This window comes from Lissotriton vulgaris, chromosome 6 (assembly GCF_964263255.1).
Source record: "Lissotriton vulgaris chromosome 6, aLisVul1.2, whole genome shotgun sequence".
NCBI classification, from domain to species: domain Eukaryota; kingdom Metazoa; phylum Chordata; class Amphibia; order Caudata; family Salamandridae; genus Lissotriton; species Lissotriton vulgaris.
The window spans coordinates 1,489,320,490-1,489,346,335 of record NC_141694.1 but is presented as its reverse complement, the minus strand read 5'-3'; the positions used below and the strand labels follow the sequence as shown (position 1 = coordinate 1,489,346,335).

The 25,846-nt window shown below is 51.1% G+C and overlaps 1 protein-coding gene across 2 annotated transcripts in view; it reads left to right on the top strand.

Moving 5' to 3' along the window:
* PSME4 (proteasome activator subunit 4) overlaps positions 1-25,846 on the top strand; it is a 2,155,241-nt gene that overhangs the window by 1,297,046 nt on the left and 832,349 nt on the right. For both annotated transcript variants that reach the window (XM_086927646.1, XM_086927645.1), the window contains one exon: positions 3,993-4,145. In XM_086927646.1, coding sequence (XP_086783772.1) covers positions 3,993-4,145 — 153 coding nt within the window. The remainder of the gene's footprint in view (positions 1-3,992; positions 4,146-25,846) is intronic.

Here is a 25,846-nt window from a genome sequence, read left to right as displayed (position 1 = left end):
CATAACTACTCTACAAGAAGACACCCAGAGGAGTAAGGAATCTCCGCGAACACCCCCCGCCACCCTCCATGTACAGACAGGAAAGTCAACAGGGCGAAATAAGACAATATCTGATAGTCATATGAGGCAGAAATAGCAAACGATGAATCACCCACTGTGGAGCCAAGTCTCATAGGTCCGGGCCACCAGCAGCACCACCTTCATGTTCATCCTGAGCGTCTCGGCGCGGCGATAAAGTGTCCAGCCAGTCACTTACATTTTCAGCAAAGTCAAAGAAGAGGGCACGGCCCTCATACTCGATCCGGAGCTTGGCAGGGAACATCATGGAATATTTAAACCCCAAGTCCCGTAGTCTTCGCTTCACCCCGGCGTAGCTCTGGCACTGTCGCTGTACCGCCCTGGTAAAGTCCGGATAGAAATGGACGTCGGCGTTCTGAAATTTAAGCGGTCCATGCCGTCTGGAAGCCTGCAGGACCGCGTCCCTGTCTCGGAAATTGAGCAACCGGGCCACGATGGGTCTAGGCGCCACGCCCGACTTCGGCGGGCCACCCGGCACTCGGTGAGCTCGCTCCACCGAGAAGAAGTTGCTAAGGCCAGGCGGTGCCAGATGGGTCTTGATCAGGTCTTCTACGAGGAGATCCGTCGCCGCCTCTTCCGAACCCTCCGGTACCCCGACAATGCGGACGTTCTGCCGCCTGGCACGGCTCTCAATGTCCTCCAGCCGCCTCGAGAATTGTGCCGCGGTCCTCTGCAGGTTCCGGACCTCTGTCTGTAGGTCCGAGACGTCGCCCGTCAGGCTGGACGCCTTAATGTCCAGGGCCTTGACTCGATCGTTAGTTTTACCCAAATCGGCTCTAATGAGAGTCAGGTCGACGGCCATAGTGTCCACTTTATGCGTAAGGACTTCATGCTGTTGCTGCATGTCCGCCCGGAAACTAGTGATGGCCCCCATGATGTCGCTTAGGGTAGGCTCCGAGCCGCCCGACGAGCCCGAAGGCGGGAGGTGCGTGGCAGAGGGTCCGGTAACAGGTGGCGTCTTTGGCTGGGTATAACGCTCAATCCTGTTTTGCTGCTGCTGTGTCTTGCCGCGAACGCCTTTGCCCGATGTCTTGTCGGGGTCCCCTCTGCCCGCCATGTTAGGTCCGATGGGAACAAAGGGCTATGCCAGGCAAGCCCGAGCCCGGTGAGCCGGAGATCTTGTCCGGGCCGGACAGTAGGAGGCCGTCTCAGGAACACATTGTAGGCAATGACACCCCACCGGTGAAGACGACAGGCAGGCACTCCGCAGGTCGATCGTGCGTAGTGACGGAGTCCGGAGAGACAATGGCACTGCACTGGCACGGAGTCCCACTCGACGTAGCTCAGCGTAGGAAACACCGATTCGTGATCTGAAAACGGTTCTCGCCTCAGAGGACCATCAGCAACAAAAATCCACCCTCGTGGATCAGGATTTCAGGCAGGATAGTTGCGGAGGATCGGAAGGTCCGCGGAGCTCCGAGCTTACGCGGCCATCTTGGTTGCCCGCGAAGCTCCTCCTCCTTTAGTGGTGTTTCTGATGATATGAGCTTGTATATTGTGAGTTCCCCATCCTCAGGTAGGTACCCAGGTGCCTGGATAGATTGTCCTGAGGAGGGAGGTGGTTACGTTCCGGCTGGGTTAGAGGGGCTCTCAGGAGCTGATCCCATCTGGTCCAAAAATCCAGTCGTTACAGCGGTGCACAAACTGACCATTTCTCGATGGGTCATTTTGTGCATCAAGGCGTGTTATTCACTGGCTAAAAAGGAACCTCCTGTGGGGCTGTGTGCCCTTTCCACTCGGGTCACGGCGGCTACTACTGCCCTGGGTCGGGGAGTCCCCTGCAGGACATCTGTCAGGCAGCTACGTGGGCCTCCCTGCACACTTTTGCAAGACACTACTGACTGGACAGCCAAGTCCGGAGAGATGGCTTTTTCGGCCGTTCCGTTCTCCAGGAATTTCTGGTGTGATTATTGGTTCGCAGACCCACCACAGAGGTTGGTATTGCTGGGGTATCTATTCTAAGGTAAGGAATCTAATACTGACCTGTTTCTTTCAGATGCACAAGTTACTTACCTTCGGTAATGATATATCTGTAAGAAACAGTAGTTAGTATTCCTTACCGCCCCACCCATCCTCCCCGTTCTGTGAACCTATATCTAGGGTTAAGGTCATCCCTTTTCAGGGCCCTAGTTTTATGGCACCAGTGTTGGTTTTTAACATGGCTCTGCGTTTCTGGCGCAGAAAAGCTGTGTATATGAACAGACGCGAGGGCGGCGCCTAAGTACTCCAGCGACGTCATCCCGACGACGGACGCGGAACCGCAGACTACGCATAGGGACATATAGGGGTACTGCTACGCAAAAGTTTTCGGATCCAGACTGACGCCTGGGGATATTCTAAGGTAAGGAATCTAATACCAACTACTGTTTCTTACAGATATATCGTTACCGAAGGTAAGTAACTTGTGCATTAAAATCAGATAAAACAGAAAACTGTGAGCCATAGATATATTCCCCCATTAAATGCACTTACAGATCAGTATGTTGCATTGGCAGCCATATTGCGCACATGTACTTATTACAGGTGTAGTTATCGAATATTAGAAGAAGATGAGCAATCAGATGAGTCTTCAGTCTAAATGATGAGCAGAGACAATGGGCTGAACCTCATTTGCAAACTCAAAATTGCAGCAGTGATATCACTTCTGATTAGTCCTGTATCTCTGATGGGTTCATTGACTATTACGGAGTAAACATTCATGAAAGTAAAAACCATGTGGGATCCCTTGTTGGCCCGATGCTTATTGATGAGATTGATAGAGGATTTAGCAAGTGTCCTGGATGTTAAAATAACAAATCGGGGTTGCTCCATGAGCTCTTAGGTGGATGCAGTTGGTCATGTGCTTTGGGGTCCGCAGTTCCTAGGTGTAGGCATTAATCTCTTTAAATGCAAAAATGTCCTTTGATTTAGTCAATTGGAACTCATTGCACAAAGCCCTACAGTAGGATCTTTAGGACTACAAGCCTGGAATACGTGAAAGGACGCAGTAAGGTAGGTGCCAGGCACACTTCAGAAGAAACATTGCATGCCAAAAACTGAAACCAACATCCAACCACTCTACCTCACTTCCAAAAGCAACACCACTGCCATTAAGGGAATAAATAGCCACACAAGTGCCTCCACAAAACCTTTGAAAGATCTTTAAAGAGCACAGTCTGGAAAAAACAGGTTGTGGAGAGAAAAATGTGCGACACTGTGAAGTAGGAAGCAGGCCCGCAAGTGCTTGGAGATTCGTAGGGTACATAATATCTGTGAAAAATATGATTGACAACTCCACAGAGCTGCCAATAATCCTTATGTTATAAGAATCTGAAATGGCCACTGAGTATGTGGTAAATTCAAAAGAAAAAATACCTCCTGTGTATGTATGAGGTCTTTAGATACGGAACCGGCACCCTCAACAGATGCACTTTTCTGAGCAAATTATTCACACAGAAAAACTGCAAAGGTGTTCATACTTCATCTATCTCTGCTGCACTCCTCAGACTTTTTCATATGCACACAGATTGGTGCTTGTTAGGAGATAGCACGAGAGTGTTGGAAACAAGTGTTTTAGCCACATCTCTTTCTGTCCTGTCATTGAGAATTTGAAGTTTGTACTTAACCCAGATTGGCTTCCTTTTTAAGATTTATAAATGATTTTTGGTGTTTAGTAGCAGTAATCTATATATTTTGGTAGACCGATAAATGCAAGAAAAATGTTAAGTCCATCTATATTCCCTATGTATGAAGCATATTAGCAGTCTCCAGAATTCTTCTGTTGAACCGATTGTACCTTTCTCCCTCCAAGAGAGAATGCATTAATTTGCTTAAAGAAAGAAGATCAACTTACATAAGGGAATATTGTAGATGCATATACAATCATTAAATTGTGTGATATAAAATTATTTTATTGCTTCTGAATTTTCTTTTAGGGTTTATTCAGACACTTTGATGATGCCTTTTTGTCTGTACTGAAGCCTCATATGGAACGTTTGGTTTTGGACTCTCATGAAAGCACCCAGCGCTGTGTAGCTGAAATTACAGCTGGTTTAATCAGAGGTTCCAAGCACTGGACATTTGAAAAGGTATAAGCAACTACAAACATGTTAAAATGCTATCTTATCAACTTATCAAAGTAAAGCTCTGCCATGTACTAGTGTTGCATTTTTTTTGTCAATGATTGAATCAATTTAATGAAATATCTTCAATGTATGTATATAAATGTGTATATTTACTATTCACCCCACATTTGCTGTTGTGTGTGTGTGTGTGTGTGTGTGTGTGTGTGTGTGTGTGTGTGTGTGTGTGTGTGTGTGTGTGTGTGTGTGTGTGTGTGTGTGTGTGTGTGTGTGTGTGTGTGTGTGTGTGTGTGTGTGTGTGTGTGTGTGTGTGTGTGTGTGTGTGTGTGTGTGTGTGTGTGTGTGTGTGTGTGTGTGTGTGTGTGTGTGTGTGTGTGTGTGTGTGTGTGTGTGTGTGTGTGTGTGTATATATATATATATATATATATATATATATATATATATATATATATATATATATATATATCTCTCTCTCTCTCTCTATGGTCATTCACCTTCCCAGCCGGGTTATAGAAAGCACTCACAGGGGTCTTCACTCATTCCACAAATATTTTATTTAGCCAGTCTTAAACATGACGCGTTTCGGCTACTGCCTGCATCTGATATTGTTACAATTTACGCGCCATAACCCACCAATCACTTCAAGTCACGTGATACAACAAAAATCCAGAGATTGACGTAGGGCAAAACATCTTTGTGCTATTACGTCGGCGTCATCTTTAAACATGCATATATTGCCTCTACTCAGATAGCCTTGCATTCATTTGCAAATAGTAAATGTGATTACTCTATTCAGTGTCATCGTTGTACTACCGTATATCGGTGTTATTGAACGTTTAACATCAATGTTCCAACCTTTATTACACCAAAATGTATTTGTGGGCTGGTGGGAGGAGCAAGTGTCCAAAGCATTAGATAATACTGTGGCAGATAAGGTGATCTCATGGCATCGATATATCGATGATCTGTGTATTGTATGGAACGGCTCAATGGATTCTGCCTATGAGTTTATCAAAAACCTTAACAATAATGTTGTCAATCTAGAATTCAATGGAGAGGTGAGCAGAGACAAGGTTAACTTTTTAGATCTTCAAATATGTGTCATTGAAAATAAACAAACTGTATCATTATATCTGAAACCAACAGCTGGTAGTTCGGTTTTACATGCAGCAAGTAATCCTCCACCTAAGCTGGTTAAAAGTATCCCTACGGGAAAATTTTTAGGTTAAAACGGAAAAGCACAAAGAATGTGGATTTTAAAATAGCAGCACTAGCGCGTTTATCCAGATTTGTTAAAAGAGGATACAATAGAGATTTTCTTGAAATGACCTTGAACAGGGCGAAAAATGTATCAAGAGAATTTCTTCTCAAAGAAGAGGGGAAGAAGAAAATGAGAAATGAAGACAATAAGTTCAGGATGATAACAAAGTTTTCCAATGAGGCGAATGAGATCAGGAATGTAGGAAGGTGGATATCGGACTATGGTTGCCCCCAACTTTTTGCCTAGTGTTTTGCTGGTTTTCGACATAGTTGGCCTGGGATCCTGCTATCCAGGACCCCAGGCTTCCTGCTCTCTCTGTTAAATGGACTCCATGTACCTTAGGTACATATCTAATTGGTATTGGGTCACTCTTGTAAGTCCTTGTACAGTGTACCATAGGTACCCAGGGCATAAGTGCACCCAAGGGGCTGCAGCATGTATTATGCCACCCCTGGCTGGCCATCCAAAACTGACACAACTGGCTGGTAACACAGCTGGGGCAAGGTGGTGTAATCACCCTTTGCTTTACATATAGTATACCTATATCTAACCCCAAAATGGACACATATACTCCAATAAGTCACTCCTATGGCAGGCCTTATCAATACTGGAGGCAGAGTGCTTGGAATTATGTGAGATGGTGCTCTAGCATGAGCTGAGCCTGTCTGCAGCTTTCGGAACCCTGTCCTTTAGCTGTTTCCATGATAACGCTATACCATATACTCTTAAGTGCATTATAATCCTCGCGGTTATTGCTAACTTAGGCATAGCATGATCAAAACATGTCGAGTAAGGTGTCATACGAATTGGAATACTACCCCCTCGCCAGTTCTGGTGACGGGGGTAGCATTCCACCCTTTTAGAGGGACACGACATGTATGTAACTGAGAACCCCGGTTAAAGTTAAACAGAGCCTCAGCATCACAAAATGGATGCTGCCACCACACGAGTCTGACCTCCTGCTGCTGGGTACCTTCCAGCGAGCGAGGCCTGGACAAAGGGTTTCCTGCCTTGGGAGGTGCTAGCACCACCCCAGACAGGATTTTGTGTATTGAGGTAGGACCGGCTGAAAGGAATGAGACATGCCTGGGGCACACAAGGTGTCCCTGTGCATACCCTGGTTCAAACCAGTTGCTGGGGCACTCCATCCCCAGCTCTGGCGCGAAACCGGACAAAGGATAGGGGGTGTAACCACCCCCCTTCCTGGTCCCACCCATAGCAGGGACCTAGTCACAGTACAGCCCCCTTTAGGAGAATAAAGGTAGTAGCTGGTCCCATTCCAAATTAATTTAATCCTGATTTGAATCTACAAAGAAGAAACTCTGGACTTCGACGTTCTGCTCCACAGAAGACTGAAGAAATCTCCCTTGTGGCCAAGGAGTGACCACCCTGCACAAGCAGGCACCTGCAGCATCTTTCTTCAAGGCTCCATCGACTTAGACGTGGAAACCCGACACACTTTCACACCATGCACCCGCAGCCCGTGGGTGAGGTAACAAGAGCATTTCGGTGCTCAAGGGTAGATTGACTCTCCTAGTGTCCAGGTATCCTGTAGTTTTAGTCTCAACCAGTCGGAACTGTCTTTTTTCTTACCTTTTCGTAACTTGTTGTGCCCATTGACTTTGTTCCGCATCTCGCGTCTGAGTTCACACTCTGCACACGCGTCCCGTGGGCCTCCTGCTCCTTACCTAAGGTTAGGGTAGTGTAGTCCCAGCGATCCTACATCCTCTGGGCATCTTCATTTCCTCTATCGAACTCCTTATACCATTCACTTATATATGGTTTGTCGTGCCCCTAGGGCACCATTGTAATTTGTGCAACTTATCGTATTTTTCTTAAGAGTCTTGTTTTGTGCTTAGCCCTCTGATCTCATAAAGAGTTCAGAGGTGTTTGTTAGTAATAAATATCTTGTTTATTTACATAACAACATGTGTGGCGTCCTTTCACTTGGTATTCAAGGGGTTATATGTGGTAAAACAGCTGGCTTCACATGCCAAAAGAGTTTAGCCTAAGACTGCTTTGTCCCTGCTACCATTAGGATAGCTGGTCTATAAGGTTGACTTACAACCAATCACCATAAGGGTTGTTTGGACTGATACAAGGTGATCACTAGAACTAGTGAGCATCATATATCAGGCTAACTTCTCACAAGGAAGATTATGAGAATGAACTGGAAGATTTTAAAAGCAGACTGTGTGATAGGGCCAGACATACCAGATGCCCCTTTAATTACGTTTAGGAAAGCAAGATCATTAAGGGATAACCTAGTCCAAAGCCATTTTTACACCGTCCCCAACACAGGGGGTACCTTAAGGTAGCTTAAGGGCTTCTATCCTTGCGGGAAATGTAAGACCTGTGCAGGGAGTAGAAGAACATTAACATGTGAGGTGACAGGATTACATATGCCTAGAACCATCAAGAAGTTTATCACATGCACTACACCTTATGAAGTGTATTGCCTAGTTTGTCCTTGTGGACTGAGATACATAGGCAGCACAATTAATTCCATCAAAATGCAAGTGCTTGAGCATATGAGAGCAATTGCAAAAAGTGATGCTACCTATCCGGTAGGAGGACATTATGGAGAAAAACATGGAAGTGACAGGGAGCTGTTACGATATTTTGGACTAGATACTATTCCTTCAAGTATAAGAGGCTGGGATAGGATCAGGAAACTGCTAAGACTTTAATCTGGATACATTATTGATCTGGAGACTAAGTCCCCTAAAGGGTTAAATATAGGGGAGGAATTGGCGATACATCTGGGAGATTAAATAGTGTTATTCTTAGCAGTGGGATAAGGTGTAAATGGATGGGATTATGAATTATCTGTATTTGTGGAAAATGGTAACATGCCTTTGAATTTGAAAATGAAATGTTTCTATTGTTCACTTGTGCTATCAATAGCTGAGATAGGACGTGGAAGGCTGATACACGGCTTAATTGAGAGGCGCAATTGTAATTCTGTTCTTGCAACTGTGATATTAATTGTGTTTAAGTATAAGCCAATATCCTCCATGATAATATGACTATCCTACTGAGATGTGGGATGTAACCATATTTATACACTTAGATTTTTAGGTGTAATAAAGGTTGGAACATTGATGTTAATCGTGGTATAACACCGATATACGGTAGTACAATGATAACATTGAATAGAGTAATCACATTTACTATTTGCAAATGAATGCGAGACTTTCAGTAGAGTAGAGGCAATATATGCATGTTTAAAGATGGCGCCAACGTAATATGCACAAAGATGTTTTGCCCTACTTCGATCTCTGGCTTTTATTGTATCACATGACTTGAAGTGATTGGTGGGTTTTAAAAATGTCGTCTTTGGCAAGTAAAGTTTAACAATAGCAGACGAAGGCAGTAGCCGAAACGCGTCAGGTTTAGGACTGACTAAATAAAATATTCATGGAACGAGCGAAGACCCCTGTGAGTGCTTTCTTTAACCCGCTGGCATCAGACTGGATCCGGAAAGTTTTCGTCAGCAGTACCCATACGCGTCAGTAGGCGTCGTCTGCGGCTCTGCGTCCGTCCTCGGCATTGTGATCGCCGGGATGACGTCGTCTGAGTACTTAGACGCCGCCCTTGCTCGCTGAGGTCAGTTCTTTTTTCTACGCCAGCAAGCGCAGATCCGGGAAGAGCAGTCCTCTACTCATTTTTTGAGTAACTTTTTGATCTCTTTTGAACACTTTTCGAGTCGACCTTCGACTAGCGGTGCCGCTAGGGATGCCTGGCTTTAAACCTTTCAGGGTCTGTCACTGCCTGATGTCGGTGACCGACCCCCACCTTTGGTGCCTTTATTGCCTCAGGCCAACCCTGATGACAAGTCGTGCCCTGACTGCCGGGCCTTGACCTCCAAGGCTAGACGGGAGCGGTCTCGTAAGCTGTTCGAGCTCCGGCAGTCGGCTCCGCGCCGCTCGAGGTCCCGGTCGAGGAGGAAGTCAAGTGACCGGTCGCCGAGCCGCAGTCATCGCCGCTCGACGAGCCGCCACCACTCGTCAGGCTCCAAGTCCTCAGGTAAGTCGAGGCATTCAAAAAAGAAGTCGCGAGACGCGGCCGGGGGTTCGAGTGACACCTCCCACGTAGCTCTGTCGGAGTCGCAGGCGCTGAGTCCAGCTCCATACCCGCCGGTCCCTGGGCTGCAAGCGACGCCGGAGGAGATAAGTGCTTTCCTCATGGACATGAGGTCGCACTTCCCTCCGTCGGAACCTGCCGAGGCGCCATCGGGCCCGCGGGTCCGACTGGGAGCCCTAGCGGGCCGGGTGCTTCGGCCCCGGCGCAGTCGTCGACTCCAGTCACAACGCCGCAGGGCCCCGCAGGATTCAGGCCTGGATCCGGTTCGTCGCCAGTCAACCTCACGACTCCTCCGCTGGCGCCGACCCCGCGGGTGTCGCTCCCGGCGCTGTCTTCGAACGACGTCGACTCCAGTTTCAGCTGCGGTCTGGGTCCTACACCGCTCGGTGCCGTCTCCAGCGTCGATGGGTGAGGCTTTCACCTACGACCAGACTCCATAATTTAAACCTGTTTATTAGGAGATGGATGACGAGGAGGACTGGGAGGGGTCTGAGGACCCTCTGGCACAGCAGTGCCAGTTGAGCCAGGACTGGGCAGAAGAGCTGGTGGAGGCCGGTGGTCCGGACACTTCGCCCGACACTGGATTCGTCTCTCCTCCTTCCGTGGCTTCGGAGGAGGGGGCTGCTTACAGCGTGGTGTTGAACAGGGCGGCGAAGGCCTTGGCCCTTGAGCTCCCTGTCGCGGCCGTGAGGACTAACCTCCTCAAAGAGGTGCTTAAACCGCAGGCAAGCTCCTCTAAGCCTCTACTGCCGTTTAACGAAGCCCTCACTGACATTCTGATGGGCTCCTGGTACAAGCCCTCCACAGGCCTCCCTGTGGATCGGAACGTGGCCCGACGCCCCCGCCCAGCTCCGGGCGACCCCTGCTTTCTGTCCTTTCACACCACCCCCCAGAGCCTGGTGATCCCCCGGATTGGGAATGCAAACGGTATGATCAGTTTGGGAAAAAGTTGTTCTCCTCACTGAGTATGGGGCTGCGGTCTGTCAACACCGCCTGTCTTTTGGACCATTACACCCACTCTCTGTGGGATACGGTTGTGGAGGTGCTGCCACAGTGCCCGGAGGAGGCCCGGACACGGCTCGCCCAAGCCCTGGCGGAAGTGCGGGATGCAGCATGCTACTCTATCCGGTGTGGACTTGACACCATGGACTTGCTGGGTAGTGCGATTGTAACGACAGTGGCGGTTCGCCGCCACGCCTGGCTGGGGTTGGCCAACTTTTCGGGGGATGTCCAGGCCACGCTCCTGGACATGCCTTTCGATGGCCGTCACCTCTTTGGCGACAAAGCGGATAGTACGCTGGAGAGTTTTAAGGACCCCAGGGCTACGGCCAAGTCCTTGGGCCTAGGCCAACGCCAGCAAACTTCCGCTTTTTGCCCCTTTTGTGGCCAAGGAAGGGGCACCCCCACACGTCCAGCAAGCCACAGGCCGCAGAACCAGTCTCAACGCGGTCGCGGACGTGGTTACCGCCGTGGCGGTTCCGGGGAACACCGGCCATGTCAGTTCACACCTGCCCTGCAGCATCTGCCTCAAAGCCTTCCTAGTCCAGCATTTCAGGCCCATTCGATGCCAGTGGGGGGCAGGGTTCGCCATAATCTCCTCCACTGGCGTACCATCACGTCGGACAGGTGGGTGCTGCAGATCGTCCAAAGGGGTTACTCCCTCCCCTTCGAGGCGACCCCTCCAGCCATGCCACCGTAGTACCACCGCATGTCGGGGGATTACTTGGAACTTCTGCAGGAAGAAGTTACTGCCCTCTTGGCCAAGAGGGCCATCGAGAGCGTTCCTGGCCCAGAAGTAGAACGTTGTTGCTATTTCCACTACTTTCTGGTACCCAAGAAGGGCAAAGGAGGCCTACGCCCTATCTTGGACCTACAGAGCGTCAACCACTTCCTCCGGAAGGAGAAGGTCAAGATGCTGACTTTGGCTCATGTCTTAGCTGCCCTGGACCCAGGAGGCTGGATGGTAGCGTTTTATCTGCAGGACGCGTATTTCCACATCCCTATCCTGCCGGCCCTCTGGCACTACCTGCGGTTCACGGTAGGTCACGAGCACATTCAGTTTACCGTGCTCCCCTTCAGCCTTACCAGCGCCCCTCGGGTGTTCACGAAAGTTATGGCGGCGGTTGCAGCTCATCTGCGCAGATCAGGGGTTTCAGTCTTCCCCAATCTCGACGATTGGTTGTTAAACGCGGGCTCGCCCCAAACAGTCGTCTCCCACCTGTGCCCCTCTCAGAAGCTCCATTTCATCGGAGCGGTTCTGGACTCGGCGCAGTTTGGGGTTTTTCCCCCCGAACAGTGGGTTCGGGATATTCAGGCTCTGATTCCGATCTTTCAGCCCTTATCCCGAGTCTCGGTCAGGTTGGCGCTGCGGCTCTTGGGGCTGATGACCTCCTGCATCCTTCTGGTGCATCACGCCAGGTGGCGGATGCGGGCTCTGCAGTGGGACCTGAAGTTTCAGTGGGCACAGCATCAGGGCAACCTGTCCGACCACATCATGATCTCGGAGGGCACTGCGAGTCAGTTGCAGTGGTGGCTCACGAACCGCGATTGGGTCAGCGGCAGATCTCCCTCCCTACCCCAACTGGAGCACGTAGTGGTGACAGATGCGTCCCTCCTGGGGTGGGGGGGCCACATGGGAGAGAGAGAGATCAGAGGCCTCTGGTCTCCGGCGGAGTCCCGGCTCCATATCAACCTTCTGGAGCTGCGAGCGATCTGTCTTGCACTGAAGGCATTCCTTCCCTCTGTCCGGGGAAGTGTAATGCAGGTGTTCACGGACAACACCACTGCCATGTGGTACTGCAACAAACCGGGAGGGGTGGGGTCGTGGACCCTTTGCCAGGAGGCTCTGTCCCTCTGGACATGGCTGGAGCACCAGGGCGTCTCCCTGGTGGTTCAACACCTGGCAGGTTCCCTGAACGCCAGGGCGGACAAACTCAGCTGTCGGTGCATGATGGATCACGAATGGAGTCTAAACTCGGACGTGGCGCAAGGTCTCTTTCACAGTCGGGAGAGCCTTGGTTAGATCTATTCGATACCGAAGAGAACGCACAATGTCATCAGTTCTGAGCGTGGAGATTGAGCGGCTGCAATTTGACTTGCCTCCTGAAGTTTGTGATGGTATTCTGGCAGCCAGGCGTCCCTCCACGAAATCGGTATACGCCTGCAGGTGGAACAAATTTGTGGCATGATGCACAGCAAAGTCTGTGGATCCACTCTCTGCCCCCCTTTCAGAGTTTCTCCTCCTCCTCCTTCTTTCTCTTGACCAGCAGGGCCACTTCATAACTGCCCTCTTCGTATTCTGACTCTTAAGACTGCATTCCTGGTTGCCGTCGCCTCTGCCAGGAGAGTGAGTAAGCTCCAGGCTCTATCTTCTAAACCTCCTTTCCTCTCTGTCCATCCGGACAAAGTTGTTCTGAGGACTCGTCCTTCTTTCCTGCCCAAGGTGGTCACAGTCTTTCATATCGGGCAGTCTATCACCTTGTCCACCTTCTATCCGCCTCTGCATCCCTCGAAAGAGGAAGAGAGGCTTCACCGTCTGGCCTTAAAACGTGCGCTCTCTTTCTATCCAGATCACAATCGCCAGTTCCGGGTGGATGACCAGATATTTGTTTGTTACTTGGGTGCAAAGAAGGGACGGGCGGTGCACAAGCGGACCATCTCTCTGTGGGTTATCTTGTGCATCAAGGTTTGCTAAGCTTTGGCAAAAAAGGAGCCTCCTGTTTGGCTGCGTGCCCATTCCACTCGGGCCACGGTGGCTACTACTGCCCTGGGTCGGAGAGTCCCCTTGCAGGACATTAGCCCGGCAGCTACGTGGGCCTCGCTGCACACGTTTGCTAGACATTACTGCCTGGACAGCCAAGTCCGGAAAGATGGCTTTTTCATCCCTTCCGTTCTCCAGGACTTTCTGGTGTGATCTTGGTTTGCAGACCCACCACCGGTGTTGGTATTGCTGGGGTATCTATTCTAAGGTAAGGAATCTAACACTAAACTGTTTCTTTCAGATGCACAAGTTACTTGCCTTCGGTAACAATATATCTGTAAGAAACAGTAGTTAGTGTTAGAATCCTTACCGCCTCACCCATCCTCCCCGTTCTGCGAACCGATATCAAGGGTTAAGGATATCCCTTTCAGGGCCCTAGTTTCATGGCACCAGTGTCGGTTTCTATCATGGCTCTGTGTTACTGGCGCGGAAAGCTATGCACAGAACTGACGTCAGCGTGTGAGTGTGGCGTCTAAGTACCTTGAAAACATCATTCCGGCGATCACTACGACGGACGCGGAGCCGCATACGACGCCTACCGATGCGCAGGGGTACTGCCGATGAAAACTTTCCGGATCCAGTCTGACGCCTAGGGATATTCTAAGGTAAGGAATCTAACACTAACTACTGTTTCTTACAGATATATCGTTACCGAAGGTAAGTAACTTGTGCTTTGCACTTCCACGTTAAAGCACCCGTCTGGGAGTGCGTGGGAGCCAAGTGCAGGGGAGCCGGAAATATATCTATATATATTGATATATAAAATATCTCAAGGTTCTGATATTCCATAGGAGTTCTACAATCTACTGGGGTCACATTCTGGCCTGCTTACTCCTGTTCCTAAGTGCATCTATTATAGGAGTCCTCCTAAAATCTGATTTGATCAAATTCTCCTCTGTATCTTTTTTCAGCAAGGAGTTAAGAACAGTAAATCTACACATTCCTACATATTCTTACTTTAACTATACAGTGGTAATCCATATACTAGTGTCTGAATTGTTGCTAGTCAATATAGTGTAGCTTGATCATTATAATGAAAAGAGTGCAGAATCAATTTGATAAGTAGCTTAAAACATATAATTGAAGGATGTCTTGATTTTCTTTCTTTTTTTACGCAGTATAGGTGGATAGTGAAAAGAATGTACTCCATTTTAGAGTATTAAACTCTATCCATGAAGTCCCCTTTGATTTTCAATATATATATATATATATATCCAAAACCATTTCCCCAGGGGAAACAACGGGTCGCACAGCCAGCTCGGATTTAAAACAGCAATCCTTTTATTTTTGTAATTTCAAACAGGGCAACAGCGCATTGATCTACGCGTTTCGGTGTCACTCCACCTTGCTCACGATCACCGGGTTTGCCCCACCCTTCAACATATATGCACATTTTTTTCAAAGTATGGCATTTCCTGTCACATGTTCAACTAAGGATTCTGGTCCTTGTAGTTTCACCAATTGTTTGTGACAAAAATCATAATTTTAAATGTGCACCGCACTCATAACAAATTAATTCTTTCAGTGATTATTAATGTTCATAATCTTATGCGCCTTCCAATAGGCTGATGTCTCTGTTGTTGTGCTACCTCTTAGTAGGTATCATTTTAATTTCTATTGCCTTTATATTCGCCATTGTCTATTAATCCTATGTTGTCTGATCAGTTTCAAAGGTGCACATACAATTCCTCCGATTGATTCATCCCATTCGGGTGCAGGGTCCTCAGGTTTATAATGAATCTTGATTCAGCTTGCCTCAGTTTTTTGGCGCGATCACCTCCCCGCTCACCTTTTGTGATTGTTTGTATGCCATAAAATCTCAGTTTTTGCCAATCTCCCTGGTGTGATTGTTCCATATGTTTGGCTATGGCATTTGAGCAGTCCTTGTGAATTGTGGCACGCATGTGCTGCAAAATGCGATTTTTTAGTTCCACAGTTGTGCTCCCCACGTATTGCATGGGGCACGGGCATTCTACTACGTAAACTGTAAATGGAGTCTTGCACGTAATGCATTGTTTGATTTGCCATTTCTTTTTGTTAGCTAACGTGATTTCCTTGGTCTGTTTCGCAATTTGGCACATTTTGCACCCATGACATTTGACGAATCCCTTAGTCTTTAGCCAATCATCCTGTCTTTTCTTCTGAAAGTGACTGTGTATTAGGTGATCCTTCAGGTTTTTAGCACGCCTGTAAGTTATTGTTGGGTGACCTCCTTCCAGAAGAGGGCTAGCAAGGGACAGGACCACCATACATGCAAAAAATCCACAGTCGCAGATCGGCACCTCCAGCACTCAGGAGAAGAGGTCGGGAACATTTTGTGTAATCGTTGCGGTGTATAGTACCACTGAGACATCATTTTATATGCGTTCTCTTGTTGCGGTATGCTATGATATACTCTAGGTATGTCGCGCAACAAACGGAGCCACTGTGCCGATGTGATGTCCGTACCCGAAGTAGAGTGCCAAAGTTGTTGATAGGCATGGGAAGGCGGGGCCTGAGGGTGTTGCAGAATCTGATAAATCTTCGAGATCAGACCCTTTGATTCTGTGAAAGAGCGAGCTAGCCGCTCGAATGGGGTAAAAGCGCGAGTAGCCGCCTGGTATGTCTCATCTGCCAGCACCCAATGCCTCTGCTGAGCATATTGCATCTCAGCCTCAGGTGGGAGTCGGAATTCCTCCCTACAGTGAGCAAAGGTCTTAAGGGTGCCTCCCTCAAAGAGGTCCGTAAGCACCCTACAATTGCCCTGAGGCCACCTATGAAAGGCTCTAGTGCGGTGAGCCGGTGGAAACCACGGGTTCCCTTCAATTGGGGTGTGCGGAGAGGGAAAGGTCGTGAGGCCCCTACGTACCACTATCCTGTCCCATATCTCAACACCGTTTTCGTGGGCACCGCCAAATAGGCGCTCAGGGATCGCCCCGCCTTATGTTTCCACGCCATATCCAAGATGGTGCGTCCAGTCACGGCTCTGTCCATATGCAGCCATCCCTTTTCACTCTCCGTAGTACCCCATTCGATTATGAAGCGGAGATGGGCAGCCCAATAATACTCCACCAAATTAGGGCATGCCAGCCCCCCCGATCCCGCGGCGCCATAAGGAGTGCCTGGGAGAAATGGGGGTCCAATCGCCTCGCCAGCAACTTGTTGTAGATTTTAAAGTTGGTGTTTAATAAAGCTATCGGGCGATATGACAAGCACAGTGCGGGGTCCTTCCCAGGCTTCAAGATTAAAGCGATTTCGGCCAATCCCATGTCTGGGAATGGCCCCTGCTCTTCAGTAAAAGAGTTTTATATAGCCGGAGAACATAAGGCCCAAGTTGCGCCTGGAACATGCGATAGAAGGATAGTGGGAGCCCATCGGGCCCCGGTGTTTTCCCCAGATGGAGCTCTCGGATAGCTGAGGTTATCTCCTCCTGTGTGATTGAGTCCTCCAAGAGCTTCGCAAAGTGGGGGTGCAGTGTTGCCCCACCATACTGCCCGAACACTTCCTCCACCAGCTCAGGAGCCGGTTTCTCCTCCGAGTAGAGTGATGTATAGTAATCCCTGAAAGCCTGGCATTTATCCTTCGCCGCCTCGACCTTGGTCCCATTTGACAGTTGAACACTCGCTATGTGGGCTTTAGCGGCTCTGGCCCTCAATCTCCGCGCCAGTAGTCTCCCCACCTTGTCCCCCCTTCAAAATATTTCTGTTTTAAAGCCAACAGGGAACTTTCTGCCCTTTTGGTGCGCAACATCCTGAGCTGGCCTCTAAGATTCGCTAGATGTCTCCTCGTCTGCTGAGTAGAGCCACCCTGATCTTGTGTCTCCGCTTTCCTCAGGTCATCCGTCAGTTTATCTTCCACCGCTCGTGCCTCTCGCGACCTCGCGATCGAAAGGGACGTAATATGTCCCCGTATCGTGGCCTTGAAGGCGTCCCAGACCACCTGGAAGGGCATCTCCGGCAGGTCGTTGCACTCAAAGTAGGAGGTAATGGCCCCCCGTATGTCCGCGACATCCGCTTCATCCCGGAGGATACTTGGCTGCAAGCACCATTTCCATTCCCGGGGAGGACAAGCGTCTGGGTCCTGCAGGAGCAATTACACATGAGCGTGGTCAGATATCGAGATATCTGACATTTCGACTCCTCGCGTGTGAGTAGAATGAGTACTCCCTCTTGCCCGGGGAAAAATAACGCCACGCATCGAACAGCCCTAAGTCTGCGATCTGCTTGCGTAGCACTGAGGACATTGCCCCAGCACCACTGAAGGAGCCCTCACTCCGATCCATCTCCGGACACCAGACCATGTTTAGATCACCCCCCCCACAATGAGCGAGGGCCCGCCCTGCGGCACATGGTCTCGCAAGAGGTCTCTGAGGTAGCGGTCCTGCGCTTGGTTGGGGGCATATATGTTGCACAGCGTGAAGCGGCGGCGTCCCACCTCGACACTCACTCTGAGAAAGCGCCCATCACCACCCCGAAAGGGTCTGTCTTCCCCCCGCCTGATGCCAGCCCTGCACAATATCGCCACTCCTGCTGTCTTCGTGTCTGCCGCAGCCCAGAACTGAAGAGGGTACCTAGGGTGTGCCATGCGCGCAGTGTCAGCCTGTAAAAGGTGAGTCTCCTGTAAGAATATGATGTCTGGATTCTGACGGAGAAGATAGTGCCATACCTGCTTGCGCTTGTTGGGCGAGTTAAGGCCCTTTACGTTGAGGGACAGGACCTTCAGAGGGCTAGGCGTGTTCACAGCCATGCTGGGTTTTGTCATAAGCTATCATATCCCCCACAACAGCCATCCCACTCTCATCACACATACCACCGGCCTGGATCTGCACCCTTCCATACCCCACCAACAGCCAGCTCCCCCTCCCCGGGCCCCCGCGAGAAGAAAAGAGAAAGAAAGAGCAGCAAGAAGCAAAGGAAAGAAGAAAGCAAGAAAGAGATAACGAGTGGCCGAAAGAGCCACCCATCGAGACAGAACAATTGCGGCAAACAGGGCCGTAAGACACTGACCCCATTACAGGGCATCCTGCACCCGCAGGTTCGGACGCTCTCCGGGATGTCACTCCCTTTGGGGCAGACCAAAAAAAAAAGGGAGGGTGTGACGGTCTCAAAGGGCATACAGCTGAGGAGCTCCCGCCGTCCCTTCAGCCCATACAGTTGGAGTCAGGGTAGTAAGTGAGAAGCCTCCGCGTGCCGCCACACACAGAGTCGAGCGGGCTCAGGGGCAACACCCCCCGGAACAGGAATGGAGAAGTAAACAGCCCACATTTCAAGGAGTTAGGGGATTCTCGTCTGACTCTCCTTTGTCCCCCTCAAGAGACCGGATGTGGGCTATGATGTCTTGTTTGGCCTGGGTGGTTGAGCTCCCCACCTCAGGGGAAGCACTACTGGGCCGATGCACTGTGGTCCAGTCCGGTCCAGCCGGCGTCCTCTTCTGTCTTTGGGGCTGTGATGGACTCGGCGGAGGGGTCGTTGACAGGCGGAGGAGCTGCGCCGCCTCCGTGTAGGATCTTACCATTCTGCGCTTGGACTCCCACTGAAATATAAGAGCGAACGGGTGGCCCCACTGATATGCGATGCCCTTACTGCGTAGTTTTTCGGTCACAGGTCGGAATTTGCGCCTCCGCTTCAGAGTGTTGGGCGCCAAATCTTGGAAGATTTGAATCTTGTGTACCTTATATCTCAGGTCTGGGTTGTTGCGTGCATTCTTCCAGATTGCCTCCTTTTCGGTGAAGAAATGGACCCTGGTCAGGATGTCCGGTAGAAGCCCCGGCCTCCCCATAGGGCCGGCCGCACGGTGTGCCTGATCCAGAGTTGGGGGTGAGGCGTTCTCGTCCCCCCAGACCTCGTGCAGAAGCTGCGCCACGTACCCCATGATGTCTTCCCTTCTTCACCCAACGGAATGCCCCGGATGCGGAGATTGTTGCGTCGGCTTCTATTCTCCAAGTCCTCCTGCTTCACTTGGAGCTCGATGTTCTGCTCCTCCAGGGCTGCCAGGCACTGCCATAGGTGCTCCTGATCCTCCGTGCGTGTATCCATTTTTCTCTCCAGCCCATCTACTCGGTCCCCAAGGTCCGTCACCTCTTTCCGAAGCTCTTTCACACAGTTGTGCACCTCGGACCGCAGAGAGCCTATCTCAATTTTCAGCTCGGCAACAAAGGTGGACATAAACGCCTGGGTGACCGGTGGGGAGTCCCCAGCAACCCGGGATGGACCCTCACCAGCAGCAGGCGCTCCCGCTTTACCCCACATGGCCATGACCGCATTGTCCTTGGGTGCCGCGGCTGGGTCGGCTTTGCTTCCTTTATTGGAGCGCGTCATCACCAGCTTAACTCTCCTCCGGCCAGGTAATACAGACAAATCCCGCACTGATTTGGGGAACGGGCCAGCTCACTGTGGGCGATTCAGGGAAGGGAACAAGGGCCTCTACACACTGCCAAAGACCTCGACCCTGTGTCCAAGCAGGACCCCCCCCACCCGCAGAGCAAAAGTCAGCTTGACGAGGAGCCCACCCTCCAGCAGCCGGGCCTAGGGAGATGTCCAGCCGGCCACCAACGACTCCCTCCTACAGTTCCAGGCAATAAAGATTGCACCAAGCACCCGGATTATGGTCCACGCCACTCGGTCGCAAGGCGTCACGCCAGTCACCGCTAGAGAAGGGCAAAACCAGGCCCCCGCAGCAAGCCCCTATCACACTCCAAATACCTCACTGTCCAGGGCGCGCAACCTCCAGGGACCAGATGGAGGGCGAAAGGCAGTTCACACCCACTCCACCCAAAAAACTTCCGTTCAAAGCGCCAGGCCTCCCTAGACAGTCCCCACAGTCAGTCTGAAGATGGCGGACAGCACCTTCCTCCTCCACCACACTCTCCGGAGCAATACCGCTCACCTGACTGCCCCAGAGCTGCGCCCGCCGTCAGAGAGTCTCCTGGAGGCCGATGCTTGCCCACAGCAGACCGCAATGCCAGACCAGCACTGGCCCAGCGGGAGGCTCGTCCCCGCTCGCACCGGCCAGTCACCACCTTGCAGCACGTCAAGGGCCTTCTTCGTCCGGGGCCCGGTCCGTCTCAGTCCTCCCACAGGAAAGCACCAGAAGGCCGCACTGCAACTCCCCAATGGCTCCACGCATCTGCCCTGTAGTGCCCCGAGGGCGCCGGAGTCTCTCGTCACACTCGAACCGCTCCTGCGGCCCTCAAGATGGCGGGTCGCGGCGATCTAGAGGTCTCCCGGCACCACACCTCAGCTGCCGCTGCTCGATGCGCTCTACAAAGGATCTTCCTGCAGTGCGCTCCCGCTCCACGCCACAGCGCAGAGGCAGATGCCGCACCCGCAGTAGCAAGGCCCAGGCGTCCGGACCACCGTTGCAGCCCTCCAGGCACCCCAAAATGGCGGGTCCTCCTCTCCCGGTCCACGTCCGGGTTCAGCCGTCTCCGCTCGCCAGCGGCTCACCGGGGTCAGAGGTGCGTCTACAGGCGTACACCAGCCTAAGTCTGCCAGTCCGGGCGCCCTGGGGCCCACAGACAGTGCTCGCCCACTAGAGCTCTCCCTCCGATCGCCAAGAGCGGGGTCCGTCTCTGCCGGGGCTTCCAAAATGGCGGGTCGCCGCTCTCGGAACTCCACCCGGCATCGCCGATCACCGCTCTCCAGCCGTCTCCCTGCAGGGCCGCCGGACAGTCACCAGCTCACAGTACTTCAACGCCCTCAAGGAGCTCCGGGGGCGATTTCAAGCCCCCGCCCCCCCCCCCACTCCACTTTAATAGCTTATAAAGGCTGTCGACAGCGGGAGCCCCGTCAAAGCGCGTCCGCTTACATCGCCTTGCAAGCCACGCCCCCTTATTTATTTGAATTTGAATTTAAAAATATTTCTAGAGCGCACGTACACCCAGCGGTTTCATGGCACTATGCAGTACTACAAGACCCAAGGAACAGAAAGACTAGGGAGCCAAGGGGGCAAATTAAGAGGGGAAGGCCTGAATAAAAAGAAAAGTTTTAAGGGCTTTGCGGAAAAGGGAGTACTGCGAGCAGGATCTCAAGTGGATCGGGAGGGAATTCCAGAAGGCAGGTGCCAAAGTAGAAAACTTAGATCCACCCCATTTTTTTCATTTAAAGCGGGGAACCACGAGAAGTTGTTGGGTGGCTGAGCGCAACTCTCTAGACGGGTTGTAAGCGAGAATTGCAGAACCGATGAATGCAGGGGCAGAGCCGGACCGGGCGTTGAAAATAATACAGCCCAGCTTGAACAGGGCACGTTGCTGTACGGGGAGCCAATGTAGGATTTAAGAAGGGGCGTGACGTGGTGTGATTTAGATAAGTTGAACACCAGGCGGGCCGCCTGGTTCTGGACCAACTGGAGACGCCTCACGAGGTACGCCGGCATGCCACAATAAAGGGCATTGCCGTAGTCCAAGCGGGACGTCACCATCGCCAGAAGTATAGGTTTGAGGGCAGAGGGGGAAAAAAACCGGGAGACTTTGCGGATTGTCCAGAGGGAAAGAAAAGCTGAAGATACAGCCGCACTAACTTGGGAATGAAGGGAGAGTTGATCATTAAGTTTGAAGCCAAGAGTTTTGACAGAGGAGGAGGGAATGGGTGGGGAACCTAAAGAAGGGGGCCAAAAGAGAGAGGACCATGGACTGGAGCAACCACCCGTCAACACCAATTCCGTTTTGTCGGGATTGAGTTTCAGGTGGTGTGGTTCATCCAGTCCTGAATAAAGGTCATAACAGAATGAAAATTGGAAATTGAAGCAGAAGAAGAGGATAAAGAAAAAATTAGCTGGAGGTCATCCGCATAATTGTAAACCGAGACCTCCAGCTGTTGTAGAGCAAAGATAAGAGGGGCAATGTATAGTTTGAATAACAGTGGGGAAAGGGAAGATCCTTGGGGAACCCCACACTGTACATTTATATATTTTGATTCTATGTATCTGGTAGACTTCTAGCCGCAGGTTCCTTACCTTACAATATTCCAGAGGCGTCAGAATGGATCCGGATATTTTTCATGAGCAGTACTTCTGCTCACTGGTAGGTGCTAACGTTCGGCTTTACATGACATTGTCAATGCCAAAAGGGACTTGTGCGGTGCCTATATGGTTGCCACGTCACATTGCTGATGTAAGTTCTTATCTCTCTGTGCCAGTCAAGCACAGATCTGGAAAGAGCGTACCTGTCGGTCACCTTTTTGACTGTGCTTTTTCAGCGTGTTGTCAAAGTTTCTGAGAGCTCTTTACCTGTTGAGGGAAGGAAGGCCAGCTTCAAGTCCTGCGATGTTTTTCATTGACAGATTTTGGTGATGGACCTGCATCTTGTATGCCTTTGCTGCCTAGAACGCAGAGACGACGCGAAGACCCGCGCCTATTGCCGCGCCATTCACCCCAAAGCGTTAAGGGAGCAGTCCCATAAACTCCTTGCTGCCCAGCTTGCGACACCACAATAATCTCAATCCCGGTTGAGACAAAGGTCCCGGGATGGGTCCTGGAGCACAAAATCTTTGTTGCACTCTGTCGGGCCACCGCAAGAAGTAGAAGAGCTCTTTGACTCCACCTCGGCTGACGAGATACGGGAGTGTCGCCATTAAGCCTGGCTCTGCATTTGAGCTAGTGCCTGGGTTGGCTCCCTGCTTCCCTGAGTTTCCGGAAGCCGGAGCGACCCCAGCACAACACCAAGAGTTTTTGAGGCTTTGTTCCTTGTATTTGAGGTGGTTCCTGCAGACATGTCTTCGGGTTCCGTGGGTTATGGAGGGGCCCTATTTGCTCCCCGCCAGCAGCTTCGGCATCAGTCAAGCCCCTTGGAGATATCAAAGGGGCGTGGCTTTGGCGCTTATGTGAAGGGCATAGGTCTCCAGAGCTCCTCCGCGGCCGCCCTTCTTACCTACTGATCCTGACCACTAAACCCGGCCCCCGACACTGCATCGTGGGGCGGAAACCCGGGTGCTTCCATCGGGTGCCGTGCAGGACGCAGGGGAGGGTGACAACAGCGCGAGACGAGCCCTTTTCTTCTCCTTGCTGTGAACCGCCGCGCAGAGTCTCAAAATGGCGGCTGTGTACGGCGAAGGAGAGGCCTGACCGGGAGACGGTCGTGTACGCAGGGGGTGCCTTGTGAGTGCCCTGGTCTTCCCTATGGACGCCGGAGCGGAGGTGGCGTCTCACCCTGACCATCAGCAGTGAGAAGGCGACTGGAGTGGGCAGTTGTCCCTGGTTTGCTGGCCGGCTGCATTTGCCTGACCCTCAGATGGCGGCGCCCGCGCCGTAGATTGGCGCCATTCCCTCGGTTGTCGGCGCGGATCACGGCGCAGTTCTGGAACTGAGTACCAGGCACACGGCCTGGCAGAACCCTGGGGACTGACCGCGGCGCCTCCTGGACAGTGGCCTGAGGGGTTGGGGTGCATTGAGGACTACCCCGAAATTGAAGCGGGGGCCACTGTCTCGCCTCTCAAGTGCCACGGTCGGACACTCACTCTTGCTCGAGGCACCCACTTGACCGTGAGCTCCGCATCGTGGCCCACCACGACCGGTTAGCCACCTGGTGAAGGAGACAGTCCTGGGGACAGGTAGAGCAATCACCGGATCAGCTTGGAGGCAGCTGCGACTTCCTTGGACCCCAGGTGAGAGGTGAAGGCCAGGGGCGGCATGTAAAGAGGGTGCCCCAGGCCGGAAGCGAGGGCAGCTGTCGACTGAACTACCCCGGGATGATTTGGCTGTGGAGCACTGCGAGGGTTACGGATCTAGCACGACCCGGGGAGCATTGATGGACGCTCTGAGGTCCTTTCTGAACCTAAACCACGCTACCGGTCTGCGAGATGAGCCTGTGGTGGGAACTGCTGCTACAGGAAGCCTAGGAGTGCGGGGCAGCTGCTTACGAGACTGAGGCGCGTGCTGGGTCATTGTGCGGCCTACTTCCTGGCCACGAGGTGCTGGGGGCACCCTGCCTGCTGGCACACTTCGACTCCGGGATCAACTGAGCGGAGGTTTGGCGATAAGTGCACCCTGCTGACAGGAGAGTCCACTAGGCTAGTGGCTCATTGGACTGACCCGTCCGGCCCTGCCCCGACACATGAGTCACCGAACCCTTGGCCGAGGGGGGCGAGCATATAGACTCTGCTGTTCTTACTCACCATTGTTTGGTTTTTTTAAAACAATTTTCATTTGCATTTTGTTATAACTGAACAGTACAATCATGTCAGTAGCATAGCACACATTTTTACCCCCCTCCCCTGACGCCCCCCGTTTCACTGCCCAGGTTGACTCAGATAACTTCCAAATTAAAAGGGCCTTATGACCATAACTTCCCTGTGTCGGAGACGTTTTATCTTTCCTGCAATCCCAATGTAGCCGACAGTGTGTCCCCAGTCCTTTCCCCTTTACAACCCTACATCCAGGCCATGGTAGTGTTGCCATTTCCCCCACACCTTGCGAAACTTCCTTGGGCACCCACTTGCTTTGTATGTGACTCTCTCAGCCGCCATATATAAGTCTAACCCTATTCTCCATTCTTCTAACGTCGGTATCTCCGGTGCACCCCAATGTTTTGCTATGTCCCTTTTGGCCACCACTAGAGCTAACACCAGAAAGGTCAACAGGGGACGTGTCAGATCTACATCATTCGTCATGCCCAAGAGGGCCAGCTTAGGGTCAGTTTGAATTTGGCTCTCCAGTACCGCATTTAGTTCTGTCAAAATGTCTGTCCAGTATCCCTGTATTTTACTGCATGTCCACAAGACATGGAAAAAGTCCCCTCGAGGGTTCTGGCATCTTAAACACCTTGCATCTTCTACCTTCCCCATCCTCTGGAGCCGCACCCTATCAAAGTAGGTTCTGTGTAAAATATTGAATTGGATTAGGCGGAGTCGGGATTTAACGACCACTTCTCTAGGAAGTTAAGACCAACTCCCAGTCAATGTCCTCCATGTCACCCACGTCCGTTTCCCACATCAGCCTAAGTTTGGCCAGATCGCCTAACATATTATTTGTGAGGGATTTATACGTTAGGGATACTGCCTTTTGCCGAATGTGTTCCTGTAGGAGTCTACCTTCGAGTGGGGCGAACTCCACTGTGAGAAGTTGGCCTAATATATAATGCTCACTAGTTCTAGTGATCACCTTGTATCAGTCCAAGCAACCCTTATGGTGATTGGTTGTAAGTCAACCTTATAGACCAGCTATCCTAGTAGCGTGGACAAAAGCAGTCTTTAGGCTAAACTCTGAATGGCATGTGAAGCCAGCTGTTTTACCACATATAACCTTTGAATACCAAATGAAAAGGACACCACACAGGTTGTTATGAAAATAAACAGTTATTTATTAACTAACATACACCTCTGAACTCTTTATGAGGTCAGAGGGCTAAGCACATGACAAACTCTTAGGAAAAATACGTTTAAGTTGCACGATTTACAATGGTGCCCTAGGGGCACGACAAACCATATACTAAATAAATGGAATGTGAAAGTCAATCAAAGGAATGGAGCTGTCCAGAGGTTGTAGGATCGCTGGGACCACGCTATACTAACTTGAGGTAGGTAATAGGAGGCCCACGGAGCACGTGTGCAGAGTGTGAACTCACACGCGAGATGCGTACAAACGTCTATGGACAGTACAGTTTAAAGAAAAGGTGAATACGGACGTTTC